This window comes from Homalodisca vitripennis, chromosome 3 (assembly GCF_021130785.1).
Source record: "Homalodisca vitripennis isolate AUS2020 chromosome 3, UT_GWSS_2.1, whole genome shotgun sequence".
Taxonomy (NCBI): domain Eukaryota; kingdom Metazoa; phylum Arthropoda; class Insecta; order Hemiptera; family Cicadellidae; genus Homalodisca; species Homalodisca vitripennis.
Genome location: NC_060209.1, coordinates 59,594,542 through 59,612,519, shown reverse-complemented (window position 1 = coordinate 59,612,519; position 17,978 = coordinate 59,594,542). Strand labels below are relative to the sequence as shown.

The following is a 17,978-nucleotide window of genomic DNA, read 5'->3' as shown; positions in this document are numbered from 1 at the left end:
TTATTAACCTTGTCTTTCACGTACAGAACATTTTTAAACACATACAGACTATAAGAATACTGACATTATATTCAGTGAGGAAAATGTTTTTTGTACTGATTCATTGAGATCCAACTTTAAAATCCCTCTGTTTGCTAGTTTTTGAATTCTTGCATTGGGTTCACATATTTATGAGGTTACCTATACCAAAAACAAGGATTAAGTAAATGCATCAAGAATCAAGAACTTTATTTGCAATAAACATACAGAGTTTAGGGTCCCAACAATTTACAAATAATTTATCGTTCAGTACCCATCATTACTGTTAACAAATTCTTAATACATATTAATTTATAAAAATAAAATCTAATACACTTCTGGCGTCAGTGTTTATAGCCATTAACATATAAAAGTACAATCAGACTATAGATAAAGTAATAAGACATATATTGCATGATTTACAGCAATGTATAATATATACAATCTACGCGTGCAATATCCACAGTAATCTACAAACTAATTACAATATATTATCAATAATTACAAAACACACGGGCGCGCGCGCACACACACTCACACACACACAATTATTATTAGATAAATTTGATATAGTTGAAATATATATTTTTAGAGTAGTTCATAGAATAACAGTTGAGAATAGTTCTGGATTGGATGGTATAAATAACACAGTCTCTAAGAATAATATAGATATATTTGTACCTTTATTGTACTGTAGTTACAAAAGGTTTCTTAACAGAGAGTATTTCCTTATGTTTAAAATTGCTGTAATTATACCTGTGTGTAGAACGGGTATGAAACCGATGGGTCATCTTTTCGTCAAATATTTTTGCTATATCGTTATATTTATTACACGGTTGTTATTTATATTACAAAATTATAAGTTTATTATTAATAGGTAAATCTTAAATATTTGTTGTTATCAAGTTTTTGTATATTTAAATTCAGTTTGTTATATATTAATCAATAATATTCTGTTATGTTTCTTCTTTGTTAATTTATGATCGTGTGCTGTTGTACGATTTTTTATATAGGTCACTTGTAATGAGTAATATTTAGTTACTTGCGTGTTCAAGAAGAGGACTGAACTGTCAAAGTAAAAAGTGAATTTATTCCGTTTACGACAACTTACACGATAACACACTCCTAAAAGGTGCTTAGCGAATACGTAAAATTTTATGTATTTATATAATTAAAATTTTCGAATATGAATTTGATTTTAAACTTGAATACACACTCACGCACGCACGCAAGCGCACACGCATATGCGCACGCACACATTTATATCGTATGATGATACATCACATTTCCAATGTTAAAGATAATATGCTAATAAAAATTACAATTTTATAAAAGCTTATCCACTATAGTATATTCTCTTAAACCTACAATGGCACATGTCTATTAGCCATTTAGTTAATGATCGATTTAGAAGCTGTCCCCCCTACCTCAACCCTGTACCGCATCAAGGATTCAAATATCGACTTATTAGCTTGAGTGCAGAACAGGAAAGGGTATTTCTTAATCTTTTTACCAGATTGTTTATATTTAATTCTCATTTCAATTTAAGATCCACAGGGATACGCAAATTATTTGTTTTTGTGGCCACTTTTAGACTTGCAAACAAACATATACTTTTATTGTGGTTAAATAATCAAACTCAGTCATAACTTTCAACTATGGAGATCGATCAGAAGTATTACGAGAAGAATGGAAGTTTATCACGAGAGTAATTTTATAGTTTATTTATCAGTTTTCTGTCAGTGTTCACCTAAGCATTACATTATAGTGAGAAGAAACAAGGGATTCTGCTAGATAAAAGTGTCTTGTAAGCCACCACGAGTGCTGTTTCATCTGCGTACATAAACAAATGGCCATGGAAATTTAGTTTTGAAGTACTGTTGACAAATATAATAGAATTGGGTCCAAAACACTACTAATTGGAGACTTTGTAGGGACTATATTCATTAGCTATGTAACCAGAGTATGGTCTGTAACTAGTGAACCACTTTAAAATATAGGCTTCAAGATCCATTTTTTTTTAAATTTATCATGCAATAAGTTATGGTAGAGTATCAAATGCTCGGGGAATCGAAAAAATTGGCAAGCACTTATGTTCTGAAAATTCAAAGATAATTAATAAAATTTGTAAAAGTAAATTCTCTGTCCCTTTATTGTTTTGTAAAATACACTGGTTTTTGCAAAATATTTTATTTTCCTTCCGGTATTCATTAGTGTGAAAAGTATTTCTTTTATATTTTTTCCATAACCGATAAAATTGCTACAGGCCAATAGTTTGATGTTAAACGTTTAGATTTGAACTTACAAATTGGTCTTAACATCGAAACATTTTAGATTATCTGGAACGATTCCGGATTTATGTGTGATAAACGTATAGCGTTGCATATTACTTCACAAATCTTTTCCTGTGCTATTTGAATATCCTTTTACGTCACTTTGATATGAAAAATAAATTGCAGGTATGCATCATTCATATTAACATTACGAACTGTATGGTTTTCTCAAATTAAAATTATTTTTACATTTTTAGTTTTTCGGAACTTATTACAGTTTTAAGTTGATTTCCTTTTTATTTAAAATTTTATTATTGTCAATAAAGTTGAAACTCATATTGCAAAATAAAATTAAATTTCAATATTTTGGAAACATTTTATATTTCTATTAGTGTCTAACAACACAACTGTGCGTCCCATAATATTATTACCTGACATAAAATCAGTGTAACGCGTGTGTGTGTAAGAATAACTAAGCGTTTTAGTCCTATTCTTATATAGTATTTTATTTATGTTTGTAGTCTAAGAACAGTTCTCTAAAATATCCAGCTAGGTTTTAAAACTATAGTTGTGCACTCTATATATTGTTTTGTATAAAATTGGAATTAGAGTTCAGAATCTAACGAACAGAACGGGGTGGGGTCGGCCAAACGCCCAGAGGCACCTTGGTCACCCCCGCCCTCCGCTGAGGGACCCGCAAAGAAGGCTAGGAGGGAAACCCAAAAGCCCGAAGCCCACGATCCCGAGGCCTCTGGTAGCACACCCAAGGCTACCTACAGAGAGGGTCGCTCGCAGCGATTAAAATGGCCATAGCCCTCGAAGGCTACCCGGAAGCGAAGCTTAGTGCAGAGCAAGGGAGAAGCCATCGAGGACGCAATTATGGAAGAAATCCAACCCTGGAGGATGGTTCCGTTCCATCGTTTGCGGGCACCTACCTAGAGAAATGGTGTTTTAATTGCTTCCTGCATCAACGAGCACACCAAACGTTGGCTGGAAGAATTTATCCAAAGAATAAAACCTCTGGGAGATGATATCTCTCTGAGAGTGGGTCTGCGTTAAGGACATCTTGAGGTCCACTAGGGTGTTTTTCAGAGCTCACCCGAAGCTTCTGAAGAAGACACCTGAAAAGGTTACTTGAGATGTTCAATAAGCAGAACCCCAACCTGAATGTAAACGAGTGGAAAATCCTTCCATCCAAGCCAGACCCGAAAGGTTACGGATTCGTCTGCTTCCTGGGACGAGGTCTGCTACAAGGCTGTGAAGGCTTCCAACTGTAGAGCCAACTTAGGACTCTGGCAGGTCTCAAATTGTCTCCTCGACAGTCAAGGACAATGCCACGAGTTCTACAAATCAACCTCCAGCACAGTAGGGCTGCCTCGGCAGCCTTCTGCCAGTTCTTCCTCCAGGAGGGATTTGATCTGGCACTGATTCAAGAACCATGGCTTCACCAAGGGAGAGTGGCGGGCCTAAATGAAACCAAAGGTAAGTTAATTTACTGTACCTCTCTAAGGAATGTCAGAACCTGCATCCTGTTGAGGAGAGGCTTGGATTTTCTAACCCTCAACGAATTCTGCTCCAGAGATCTCACTGTGGGCACACTGACCTGGAAGAATGGAGGTATAGTGCAGAGCACAATTGTAGGCTCCGTATACTTGCCATATGATGCCAGGGAACTCCCTCCATCAAGAGACCTAGAGCTCCTGGTGGAAGAAGCACAAGCCAGACGTCAACAACTTCTTCTAGGTTGTGACGCCAACGCCCATCACTCTGCTGGATGGGGCAGCACCAACACTAACCCTAGAGGTGAGGGCACTTTTACAATTTCTTCTAAGTAGGGACCTTATTTATATGTAATAAAGGTAACCGCCCTACGTTCGCAACACGAATTAGACAAGAAGTTATTGACATAACAATCTGCACACAAGGAATACTTGGAATGGTTGATAAGTGGCACGTAAGCGAAGAGGCCTCATTATCGGATCACAGGTATATCCTCTTTAAACTTGCAAGATGAGGCTGCAGAGGTCCTCTATCGTAATCCCAGGAGGACTGACTGGTTGGGATATAAGTCTGAACCTTCAGTCACAGTTGGGATCGGTAGGCGGAAGGGTGCGATGCTTCACAGACATAGATCAGATAGCTTCTGACCTGCAGAATGCTATAATCAATAGCTTCCATGACAATTGCCCATTGCGACGGGGGAAGAGTCGAACCAATAGTAAGTGGTGGAACTGCAGACCTCGCTCGCAAAAGGGCTAATGTCAGGGAAGCTGTACAATCAATGCAAAAGGAGCCGTATCTGGAGTCCTATCATAGAGCTCTAACAGAATACAGCCTAGCAATTAAAAAAGCAAAACAAAGTTCCTGGAGGCAGTTTACACAGAAGGTAAATGAGTTAAGCGAGGCAGCTAGACTGCAGCGCTTGCTAGCCTCAAGTCCAACCGGTCACTTGGGATCTTTAAGGTCCCAGGGAGGTCAACACACTTCCGGGTCTAGTGATAGCCTCAAACTTCTCCTTGAGACTCACTTCCCTGATTGTATCTTTGAGAATGACGACACTGGAACGTCTGGTAATCACGAGGCAGGCTCACGGCCAAGAGCTTGTCGTGGTAGCTGGGCCATTGCCAGAAGGATTGTCACTCTCTCTAAAGCACAAATGGGCAATTTCTAAATTTGCCCCTTTCAAATCTGCAGGAGGGGATGGAATCTTTCCGGCCCTGCTTCAACAAGGGCCGGAGAATCTCCTTACCCTTCTATGTGAACTATTCAGGGCGAGCCTAGCCTATGGGTACATACCACAAGGTCTGGCGTTCTCATACAGGGTGGTCTTCATCCCTAAAAAAAGGGAGAGAGCGGACTACTCTGTCCCTAAATCTTTTTCGTCCCATCAGTCGTTTTCTACTGAAAACATTAGAAAGACTGGTGGAGAGGCACCTGAGAAAGGGAGTTCTCTCAGACACTCCCCTTCATCGCAACCAACATGCATACCAGCAAGGCAAATCCTGTGAAATCAGCACTGCACCAATTAGTCAGTAGGATTGAGGATAGCCTGTCCGCCAAGGAATTGGCATTGTGCACCTTCATAGACATTGAAGGAGCTTTCGACAATGCCAAATTCACTGCAATGGTAAGTGGAGCACAGCGACGTGGCCTCGAGCCAGCTTTGTGCCGGTGGCTTAGGGCCATGCTGTGCTCCAGACGGATCAGGGCCGATCTCAATGAAGTATCGCTTGTGATCGCACCCACAAGGGGATGTCCTCAAGGAGGCATCCTGTCACCTCTACTGTGGAATCTAGTAGTAGATGGTCTACTTGAGGACCTTACTAACAACGGAATCTATGTCCAAGGATATGCAGACGACATAGTCCTTATGGTACAGGGAAAATACACAAATGTTGTTGTTGATATCATGAATACCAACCTTCAACATGTACACAACTGGTGTCAGGGAGAGGGACTGAAAGTAAATCCCTCTAAGACAGTAGTTGTACCATTCACTAGAAAAAAGAACCTAGAGTCTCTTTCTAGGCTGAAACTCGCATCCACTCAGCTGGAGTGGTCAAAGACAGTCAAATATTTAGGACTGACTCTAGACCATAAGCTTACGTGGAATGATCATCTTAATAATATCCTGCACAAAGCAAAGTGGGCGCTCATGACGTCCAGGAGACTTGCAGGAATCTCATAGGGCGTTAAAAAACCCCCATATAGCACTATGGCTTTACAAAGCAGTTGTAAGGCCTTCAAATCACTTATGGTTCATTAGTCTGGTGGACAAAAGGTGAATCAGGTAACTGCCAAAGCCAAGCTTGAAAGCTTACAAAGGGCTTGGCACAATCTTTGTAACCGGAGCATTCAGGAGCAGTCCCTCAGCGACCCTCGAGGTGGCTTTAGGACTTCTACCTCTTGATGTTCATATAAAAGCTGAAGCGCGTAAGTAAGTCAGCTTATCGGCTGATGGTTGCTGGCTTGTGGAGGAATGGCGCGTCTAACGCGAGCCATGGCGCCATCACTGAAGCTGTAAACCAAGCGCTATTCTCGAAATGGTCTCCGACACAATGAGAACGGAGTTCGTATTCAATAAGCCATTCTCTGTTGACTTCTACTCCAGAGATGAGTGGAAATCGCAAGATAACATCCCAACAATAAGAAAGAGCTTTGTCTGGTACACGGATGGCTCGCTTATTAAGGGTAGAACTGGATATGGAGTGTTTATTTCAATCCCCTAGAACTGCCCTTAGCGGCAGTTTGGGTCGGAACTGCTCCATATTTCAAGCCGAAATCTATGGTATCCTAGCCTGTGCCAACCTAGGCCTCACCAGAAGGTACCAGGAAATGAAACATCTGTATAATGTCAGACAGTCAGGCAGCTCTTAAAGCTCTTGACTCCAACAGCATTTCATCCAAGCTTGTGTGGGGAGTGCTTTAACACTCTCTGCAAGCTTGGATCACGCAACTGTGTGCGTCTTGGTTGGGTACCGGGCCACACAGGCATTAGGTGGCAACGAATGCGCCGACAGGCTTGCCAAAAAGCGGAGCAGCAAGCATGCCATACACCGGTCCAGAACGAGTTGTGGTATAAGCAAGTCAGCCGCTTATCAAAGTATAACAAATGGTCCAGGAAGACACACCGCTTGCGGTGGCAGAGTCACCAAGGGGACAAGCACTCGGCAAAAGACTGCTTGCCGATTCTAGCTCCGGATTCACCAGATGGCTGATGGGGCTGGGGAGGGATCGGGTTAAGCAAGTGATTGCCTTGATCACTGGACACGGCCACTTCAGGAAACACCTAAAACACTCTAGGTTTACGAAATGAGGACTCGGAGTGTAGACTCTGCAATAAGTCTGAAGAGACTGCAAAACACATAATACTGGACTGTGAGAGACTGGGAGCAAGGAGAAGGGCTCTTTTCGGTGATAAACAACCAGGCGACGAACCAGATGCTAGTATCGGGGGAAAAGCTTCTTAGCCTAATTAAGGGCACGAAGATAGGCTTACCCCTCTAACATCAAAGGGGCACACATAAGCTCAGGTTGACGTGTGAGGATCTAGGAATCCACCCCAATATCCCAAAGGAAAAAAAAAAAACGACAGAACGAAATTTTTAATTACAATTCCTCATAAAGGATCAGATGACATTGCTTCGTTGTTGGAGTGATAGGCTCTCTGATTCTGGGGTGGGTGCAGGGGGAGCCCAACGCTGTCTCTCTCCTGAAGCGAATGCCCAGTAGAAGAGAGCCCCCACGAGATAGAGAGCGATGACGTAGTAGAACACGTACTGCCACTACAACACACTCCATGTTATAACACATTCAAAATAGTAAAATACTCTAATAGTACAATTGGGGAACTGGACCTAGACATACCTTCGATGTGTTCTCAAGAAAAATGACAATTACAAGAGAACGTACGTGTATTAGGAGGATGCTTTTGGTGAAGAAAGATTTGATAAAATGAAATTAATGATTTAAAGGATGAAGGAGTACTGTAAGGATAGTGTGCGATACCCGTCATTTTTCGGACTCTAAGTCCGAAGCTGCTTATTTATGTTATTTGGGCAAAAGACAATATATTTTTCTGTACGTACATACATGCGAATAATTTTCTTTATCACTATTACTTTTTGACCAAGATTATGTTAACTTGATGTGAGGAATGTTTCCTGTCAATCATATCTTTAGATACTCTATAGCATTTTATTATTATATCCTTCAAATCAAATCAAAATCACATTTAATTCCACAAATTACTGAACGTACAGAGGTAACATTTTATATTAATGAAGAAAACAGATGTAGCATTTTGATAAAATAAATAGTTATGATTAAATAATTTACTGCTAGACAATACAAAAAACCTTAAATCACAAAAAAATATCTATAATCGATATTTAAGAGAGATAATTATTTTTTTAATCTAGTGATTAGAATTGATGTGTTACCAAATTGTTTATAATTAAGAAAACATAGGAAAGTAGCCTACATGGGTCTTAATGGCCTACACACAGCAGACTCGAGTTGCTAATTTTAGGCTTAGGATTGTTCTTGAGCAGTGTATGGATTAATTTTATAAAATGTTTATTAAAATAAGTTATATGGGGTAGAATAAATTTGAATACAATATAAGAATTCTGATAACTAGCAATACTGTAGAGAAAATAAGCATCGAAAATATAAGTAATGATTGGATAAAAATTCATAAAAATAGGATAGTTACTAAGTGAAAGTGGGTTTTTCTATCTTTAGTATGTTAAGGAATGCGGACAATCCATTAGACAGTCTATGTCCGCCTGCAGTCAACAGAGATAAGTGACTCGGTCTCCTCACTACTGATAAGAATCACAACACCATACTCTACAGGAAACTCGCCGCCATTCACACCGCATATAGACACAGTTTTCGGTCTGACCGCCTAGTAACTCCTAAACCACGCAAGAGGATGGTAAACTCCTATACATGTAAACTCTCGTAACATGTATAGCTGATCGTTTATAAATTTATTTATTTTTATCTACACTATGTAACGCTTTCTTTAGATCAAAGGAAATTTAAAATTTATTGGAAGTTTAAAAGACTATCATAACCAAGAGCGGATACGCCTCGTAATACAGTATTGTGTCTAATAAAGTCTACCTTACGTGTGACTGCGACGTTCAACTTTTTTTAATCCTTTAGAATATTATCTAAACATTTTAAATAAGAACGAAATAATTATTTTTACTAAGATTTCAACTTAAACTTGCTAGAAACAATATCTCCTTGTATTGGCAGATATTTGAATTGTATACTAGGAACATGTCTAATTCAGTATACAGATAAACCAACTAGGATAACAAAAACTAGAAAGTCATGCCTGGATCACTGCTTATACGACATAAACAACGTATAGACAGGCGTGTTACAGACTATGAAAGAGATATCATTTTAAAATGGTTAAATTATAGTTATACAGTGAACTCTCGATAACTCGAACCTCAATCAGTCGAATTCTTTGATAACTCGAATTTTTTCCGTTCCCTTGAGAAAACCTGCCTAAGTCGAAAAAACCCATGCGTAACTCGAATTAATTTTGCACCCGAATTTTACGTCAATAACTCGAAGTGATAGAAAAATTACCTCTATAACTCGAAGTTCAGTAGATAAGTCGAAGTCTTTAAATACATTACCACTACAACTCGAAATTTTCAGATCAACCCTCGCTAACTCGAAGCTGTGCTGTGTGTGTTGGGTCATCGGTCATAGACCTAGCCGAACAGGTCTGGACATGTCGCTGAATTGTCCAACTGTCTACCAAACGTCAGTGCCGTGTGCAGTCAGTTCCCACGCATTTAGTTAATAGAGTGGCACGTTCTCGTTCCCGGTCTAACCCTGTTTTGCGTTTAGTGAATGTGAGTGACTACAGTACAATATGAGTGACAACGTGAGCACTAGAAAAGTGAAAACTTTGAATATAGGGGACAAGTTGAAGATAATAAAGTTAGTGGGTGAAGGGAAGAGGAAAAAGAAAGACATTGCCGGAGACAATGTACATTACAGTACATACAGATTTAGGGAATAAAAAACATAGTTTATCTGTACCTCTATAATTCGATTTTTATTTTGTTTACCTCTGTAAGTCGAATTACCTGTGTAAGTCGAATTTAGTGAAATATTACCTCTATAACTCGAACTATTATTCTTAAGTCGAACTATACGTAACTCGAAGAAAACAGCCGTTCCCTTGAAATTCGAGTTATCAAGAGTCGACTGTAGTACGAAAAAGCACCGATACTTGAATTTGTTTATTTAAAAGTAAGTTATACATAAATAAAATTCAAGCGTCTCATGTCTATTAGAAACTTGACTTACTACTAAAAATAAAATAACGAAACCAAACACACAACTAATAATAAATACCTACGTTATCACTTTAAATTTAATACATGTAATACGATATGTTTAAATGGACAAATAACCAATCAAAATAAAACTGAAAGATATGTTCTCTAATTAAAATTTCGTATTGTAAAACTACATATTCATATTAATTTTATATTTACATGATCTAAGTAATAGTGGTGGTGAACACTTGTCCACTATCATAGTTTAAAATGTATATACGGTTTTACCGCTTATACCGCATCAAAGTACTTTTCACAAAAATAAAATCTTAAAATATTTCATCTCCCTGTGCAGAACCATCTTCAGTCAACAGATAATAAACAAAAAATGCCAGAAATATACATATAAATGAGGTCTTTTCAAGGTATTTATTAACTGAAGCTAAACAATCAATAACCAATATAAGTATACAGTGATCAACATTGTTTCCTCATCAAGGCTGCCAGCCTTTTGATAATTGTATGCTATTTATTATTGCAGTTGAGTATTTCTTTCTTCATTATTTCTACGGTTTCTCTTAGTTTCTCTTATTACCCTTGAATAATAGTATGAAATTTTTGGAAGTACTTCTGTTTTGCACGTAATATATCTGTGAAGATAATATATCTGAGTTTGGCGCCAGTTTCCCGTTCTCTTAGTCCAATTTCTGAAATGAGACCAGGAATCAAGTCTGTGACAGTATAATCTAGGTGAAGAGGTAATCTCATTGACTCATCAAGTACACAATTTAGCGCACTATGATGTTTTAAACACGTTCTCCCAACACGGTTTCTACACATCTCTGACCAACCGCGCTTTCTACACATAATGTTGCACTAAGAGTAAGATGATGTGGAGCTAGACGCAATATTCACATCGAATCAACCTTCCCACCATAACTACGTTATGTGTAGAATATTTGGTTGCTCCACTTTGCTCTGGGATTGTGTCTAAAACGTTGTAGTTCACATAATTGTGTTCCTGATCATACAATGAACATAACGTTTCACTTAGTTTAAAATATATTTTGTAGTCTATGTGACTCTGATGTAGAAACTATGTGAAGACTTAAATTGGTGTTCTACGTCACAGACTTTTTTCAGACGAATATGATTCCAGATTCAAGCAGTAGTCTGCGAGAACATCAGATTTCACACGCTGTGCTAAGAGAAAATTACACTGGAGTTAAACGCAATATCCACACTTCTATTCTATCAAATTATACTCCATTGGTTAGTTTGGTAAACAGACTATGTTCTACTATGGTCGATATTTCCCATACCTGACGTTCTGTATTCCTAATGTGACAAACTAGTGTAGATGTTGAACTTGTAGTTTTCCCCGTTTAACAAATGTAACTTACATATAAATGGAAAAGTGTAGGTGATAGCCATACAATAAGTACTTTAGTTATAACATTGTAAAAATTGTAATACCTAAATTTATATTTTGTTTTATTTTGGCTTTTGTACGTTTTAAATTCACATTTTTGTAGACCACTAAATTTATATAAACTGTTTTATAATAATGCATACTAGAATCAAAATAACCATAATAACCAAAATAACCAAGAGGGTACCTTACCCCATAATCAGTGAAGTAGTCAATAATTTGTATACTCAGAAAGCCTGGAACGCATGCAATTGTGTTGGCAAATCCCATTAGAACACTGGCATGCTGAGGCGCTATGTCCAGGAGATTTACACTGAAACACAAGCACAACTATTAGATTTGTGAACAGCAATCCACAATCCTAATGTATCATTTACATATTATATTACAGTCTTACTCTATTTCTAATGATTTTATAACTGTCCCATATTTTATAATCTTTAGTTTGTACATATCTTTTATAAATGACATTCCTTTCTTTCATCAAATTTTTTATTCTATTATTTAACCATGGGCATGGATTCCTTTTATTTGACACATTTCGAACATATATATGTTTATTGAACAGGTTATTGAGATTATTTTCCAAATATAGTACTTTCTGATCTATGAATTCACTCGTAAAAACATCATTCTACTCTAGAGAATTACAATCTTGTTTCAACTGTTCCAAATTTACATTTTTTAAATCTCTTATAGCAACACTACCCTTACTAGCTAACGGTTTGTTCTTTAAATTTATCTCAACATATATGACATCGTGATAAGACATTCCATACATCCATACATGTAACTGACCAAATTTAATTATTCTGGATTCATTATTTGTTATTATCATGTCTAATAAAGAATCAGTATCAGGTCTATGATAAGTCGAATTCAATGGGAAAATATACAAACTAAATTATTTACAAAATTTAACATTTGTTCTCTATCTGAAAAAGATCTATCAGTCTTCAAATCAATACTGAAATCTCGTACCAAAATAACATTATCATAAGATGGTAAAAAATGTCCTACTAATATTGATGAAATTCACACATACCTGTATATCCTGATTTAGGTGGCCGGTACATAACACACAATAACAACCTCCAATTACAACAGAATTAAACTAGTATAAACTCAGGTTTCTTACTTTATTTTTTCTCAGATGAGGCAACATTTATAACTAATATGATTTTTTATATAAACAGCTACACCTCCTCCTTCCTTATCCTCCCTATCATGACGTATTAATGTGTAGTCATCCATCAAATAAGACACAGATGGAATATTTGGTTTTAAGAAAGTCTCCGATACTGCTATAACATCAAACAAATGATCATTAAATGTACTTAAAAAAGTATTTCTATGAGCGATAATACTTTCAACGCTTACATGAACTAGCTTTAGAAACTTTATTTTACTATTAAAAATTTCCTTTAAATTACTTAAAGACAAAGGCTCTTGATTACATTCTAAACTACTTACTTGTCATTGATACAACAAATGAAATGTTTACACCCTATTACTAAAATCCCTTTAAATAATAAAATTAACCCGAAATCTATACATAATTATGTACTTTTGACACGTTTAAATGACACTATTCATGTATGTATGTACACACTCAGTAAAGATATTATTTGATATGTGATTTGTCTTTCTGAAAACTGTAAAATATTTCATCTGAAATATATCCTTGCCTCTTTACAAATTAGATAAAATAGTATTGTAACAAAATAATATTAATTTAATATGTCATTTTGAAAAGAATGTAAATTTTTCATTAAAAGAAAGACTACTTTTCTTAAAACTTTGAAAAAACTATATATTTGGTTTTTAGTTTATTATTATAGCAAGAATGAATTCTAGTGGGACCTAATACTATTAATGTAATTTAATTACAATACATTTTGTGTCCCCAAAAATGGTAGAGGAAGATATGGCCTTTTCGAAAGGAATGAGGTATTACTACCTAATATAATGTGTTTATTTTGAGTTACTTGAAGCTGCACCTATGTTAATATACTCAAATAATAATTACACTAAAAATAAAATTAAAAAAAAACAAATTATATTTTGACATTATTACTGTAATGATAGTCTAGACTAATGGTCAGAATTCTTTGCAAGGATTTATTTATATTAGCCTATATTTTACTTAGGCGTTAGTTTAGTAATCCACCTGAGGGAGGTATTAGATTGTTCAGATATTAAAATGTAACGTTAATTATTTTTGCGCAATGGGAAATGTACGAAAAATGTCTGTTATCTTTTCTCTTACTTTGAATTTGACGATATATATTTTGGTAATACTTAATGGAACTGCTCATGGGAATCCATAATTTTGAAAGCCTATTTCACAACCGCAAGAAATAACTCAGTTAACACAATATGATGGAGATATTAGTTCTATGGATACTGTTTACTTTCTTACACTATCAATGACTGATAACAGTTATGAAGTTGATACAGCTAGTCAGTAATTAGTTACCTGAAGGCAGCCCAGGCGAACGCTGACAGCCCTATGATCATTACATGACAGAACAACACACCGTTAACGGAGTTTATGTGTATTACAAGAAAAACCAATATCGCCTGGCTTATGAAGGAACTGCAGTTAAAAACCTTCCGCACCTATAACAAGAAGAAACCTATTATGTAGTCATAATAGTAGAGTTCCCAGGCTCACCTTACACTAACCTGAAATGCAGACATAAGATCATAAGTTCATTTGAAAACACATACATTGTGACATGAATGAATGATTGAATGGAAATGGTTTATTTCCCAAAAATAGTATAGTAAAAACACATATACATATATACCTAAACACGTATTGTATGTCCAAAACTATGTATCAGAGCGCAACAATACGGTACTAATACTTAGTTATTTTTTATTATATTAAACTTGTAGAAATTATATGTAATGCCACTAAAATTTTATAAAGGTTGAGTGATATAATTGGGTGATATAATATAATATACTGTGTTTAATAAAAATAAACTTCCAAAAAACGTCAATTGAGCAAACGAGCTTTTTACTGAATTAAAAATTTCTAGTAAAAATGTATAAAGTAATAGGTTCTTGGCCAACCTGTATTTATAAAAATAAACATAATTTTTATTGAGATGGATCGATAAGCTAAGATAAGGCATACAGGTTGTTATGACCTGGCCCGTCGCATCACCCTCTCCGTCATACCTTCACTTCCAAATTTGTATCTCTAACCATTAAAATGGAATGTAGAATATATCTAACATGTACCTCTGGGATGTATATTGTCTACCTGTGGAGATGTTTTCATACCGCGTACTGCATGGATACTGTTTGCAAACACTTTGGGTACAAAATTTCGCGTGGTTCTGCAGATAAAACGCAATGTTTTACGTTGTTCGATAAATTAAAATGCATTATCACAAAATACCAGAATTCCATCTCAAGTATCCATGATATCTCGTGAAAATAATTCTAAAAATGTACAAATTTCAGATGCATGGTCAGTTCAGGAGTGAATCGAGGGCTCAGTGGAGTTGTCTTGGAACATCAGACTGTTGTCGGGAATTCGTTTGTCTAAGTAAGCACTGAATGACGAATGATCAAACAGTTTATCTTTCGGTCAGTGGCTACCATCTTGGATGATTGTTTTGTAATACTGCTATTCCTGCAAAGTAAAATGAAATCTCGAGGTGACCTAGTACAGCACAGCCAGGAACTTCATTTTGAGGTGGCGGCAGTTTCTGTCCTGGAACTGTGAACCAGGGTCATATATCTGTATAGGTCTCAGGACGAACGATTGGATGTTTTCATTAATACATTTTTATGTAAACTTTCAAACGAGAAGAATAGAATACTTATCATAGGAGATTTTAACATGAATGTTCTTGAATCGTCTTGAGACACGAATTTTCATTGCGTTTATTACTTCAAGCTTCGTGTTGTCTGTACAAGTTTGTCTGGCCATAAAGATCAAATAATACATTCTTTTCACTGAGGAGCAGTTTAAATCGAAAAGAAAAGATTTTGAGAAGTCTACCTTAAAGAGAAAATTGCGATAGGGTCTTTCTAGAACAATCAGTTGATACCAAATTTTTAAATTTAATGACATGCTCACGAACTTTGATTTATCATTTCTTATTGTAAATAAAGTTCTAGCTGTCATGGGATGGCACTGTGGCTGACTGGGCAGGTGATGGCCAGCCAGCGGCAGCTGCAGGATGCGTATATTTTGCAGCGTTGCGCTCCTTTTGAACTCAGGACTTACTACACTTCTAAAGGGATGTCACCATAATCTTATCACTGAAAGTAAATCTAGACAGGCCTTGGAATCTGTTTCTAATAACAGTAACCCTGTTTAGACAACTTAGGAGGTCATTAATAGCTGCAAATGTAAAAAGTTTTTTCCAAAGGTGCTTGTAAACTAAAAGTTGAGTGAGAGATTATTAGCGATCCTTTCCTCATCGTCTCATCTCTAAATAATACTTTCCCCAATGAGGCTGATATGTATGTACGATCATTATCCTCATGCACTGAGCGTTTTCAACAGCAACCCTCTGCCATTTCACATACATGCCAGTCTTTCTTTTTTAAATATCAGCCACAATGAAATCACACAGGCATTTGTTTTATTAAAAAATTAAAATAAATACCAAGATCTTTTCAGATTTCAAAGTTCTCTTGTAAAGGAATTTGTGTATAAACTCTCTCTTATTATGACTCATCTTTATAATCCTTCAAAGTGAAGAAATCCTCAGTAATTCCCAATACTATGCTTCGGATTCTGTCATCAAGAGTGCTTTCAGGGATATTTTAATGGACGCCTACTTTTTCTCATATACATTAATGATCTTCCAAAATATACTGAAAATAATTTCAACAGAACCGTCAAACCTACTCTTACTTTTTTCGCGGATGACACTAGCCTTAATCCAAATAACAACTGTCACTTTAGTATCCTGTTGGAACAGCCATATCGTTTTTTATTTCTGATAGATTAGGCACAAATAACATATTTTTAAACTTTTCTACAACGAAAATTGTGGATTTTATTCCCAAGCCTTCAAAGATTTCCCTAATATTTATATATTTGGTGGCAATTCAGTAAATAGCACTTTTCTTGTAAGTTTTAAGAAGATCTATTTTGAGTAAGACTGAAATGTAATGCTCATATAAACATATTATCGAATCAGTTACATTCACCCTAAGGTCTCTTTCTACATTTGCCTCATAAGAAGTTCTTAAACTGGTTTAGTTAAGCTTAATTGAGTCATAGTTGATGGATGGAATAATATTTCTAGTCATCAACGTTAATAGAGTACTTACTCTTCTAAAGGGAACGTTGACGGTCGTCTGGAGAAGGAACGAGACTAGATTAAAATTGTAAAGAGCGTTTCTGATATAGTGGGATTCTAACCTTAGCCTCCCTTCTCATTTTTCATTTGAAAATGTTTGTTTTTAAGAATAAGAATTTATTTCCAAATTTTAGAGCTTACTTGATTTGGAAAGGGTTTCTACAATATCCTCGTGATGCTCATGTCTTGAAATAACACTGGACAAGCCTTCATCCCAGACATACGATCAAATTGTGGAGGCGATCCGCAACCATCTGCATCCCAAACCGCATTTCAAAAATAATGATTTTAGTCCACAGACATCGGTGAGAGACTATATTATGTATTTCAAGCAGTTATTACAGCACTGCGAGTTAAGGGTCCAATGGTATTTACTGATGATTTAGTTTGCTTTAAAACTGAAAGTTAAAACTGATGCTATACCTAAGTATTATAAGAATATAATTGTATCTTTCTCTGTTAAAAGTAAAGTAGAAGCTGAATTGGTACTTTTAGAAACAGAAGGAATAATTTCAGCAGTAATCCAAGTGACAGTGGGTTACACCCATTGTTCTAGTATTAAAGGTTAACGTACAGCTTAGATTATGTGGTGAATATATAGTCTTAATCAATTAATTCTTAAAAATAGACATACCTCCATTACCTACGAATGAGGAATTGTTTTCTAGTTTACAGAACGGTGAGGGATTTTCAAAAATATATCTCTCCCAAATTTATCAGCAGTTGAGGTTAGATGACCAAAGTAAACAGTATTGTACAATAAGTACTCACAAAGGTTTGTTTGTGCCCAACTGATTATCTTAAGGTATATCATTTGATCATGGTATATTTCAAAGAACCATTGAACAAACCCTAGAAGGAATACTTGGTGTGACAGTGTTCCTAGACGACATTTTTGTAACAGGTCAAAGCAATTCGGAGCATATGGGTAGATTAAAACATGCTTGTAAGAGACTAGAGGATAGTGGGTTTTGAGTTAATACAGAAATGTAGATTTTTGTGATAGCCTGGAGTATTTGGGTTTTGTAATTAATATACAAGGCTTAGGAACTTAAAACATATTTGAGTGATATTGAGTAAAAAGCATATTATTGAT

General features: G+C 36.0%; 1 protein-coding gene across 1 annotated transcript in view; it reads right to left on the bottom strand.

Annotated features, from left to right (window-relative positions):
- Positions 1 to 211: 211 nt before the first annotated feature.
- Positions 212 to 17,978, bottom strand: part of LOC124356962 (vesicular glutamate transporter 1-like) — a 52,123-nt gene continuing 34,356 nt past the window's right edge. Inside the window, exons 8-11 of the mRNA XM_046808300.1 lie at positions 14,023 to 14,165; positions 11,736 to 11,856; positions 7,391 to 7,576; positions 212 to 2,925 (exon numbers count right to left, since the gene is read on the bottom strand). Of these exons, the coding sequence (XP_046664256.1) occupies positions 7,421 to 7,576; positions 11,736 to 11,856; positions 14,023 to 14,165 (420 nt within the window). The 3' untranslated portion in view covers positions 212 to 2,925; positions 7,391 to 7,420. The remainder of the gene's footprint in view (positions 2,926 to 7,390; positions 7,577 to 11,735; positions 11,857 to 14,022; positions 14,166 to 17,978) is intronic.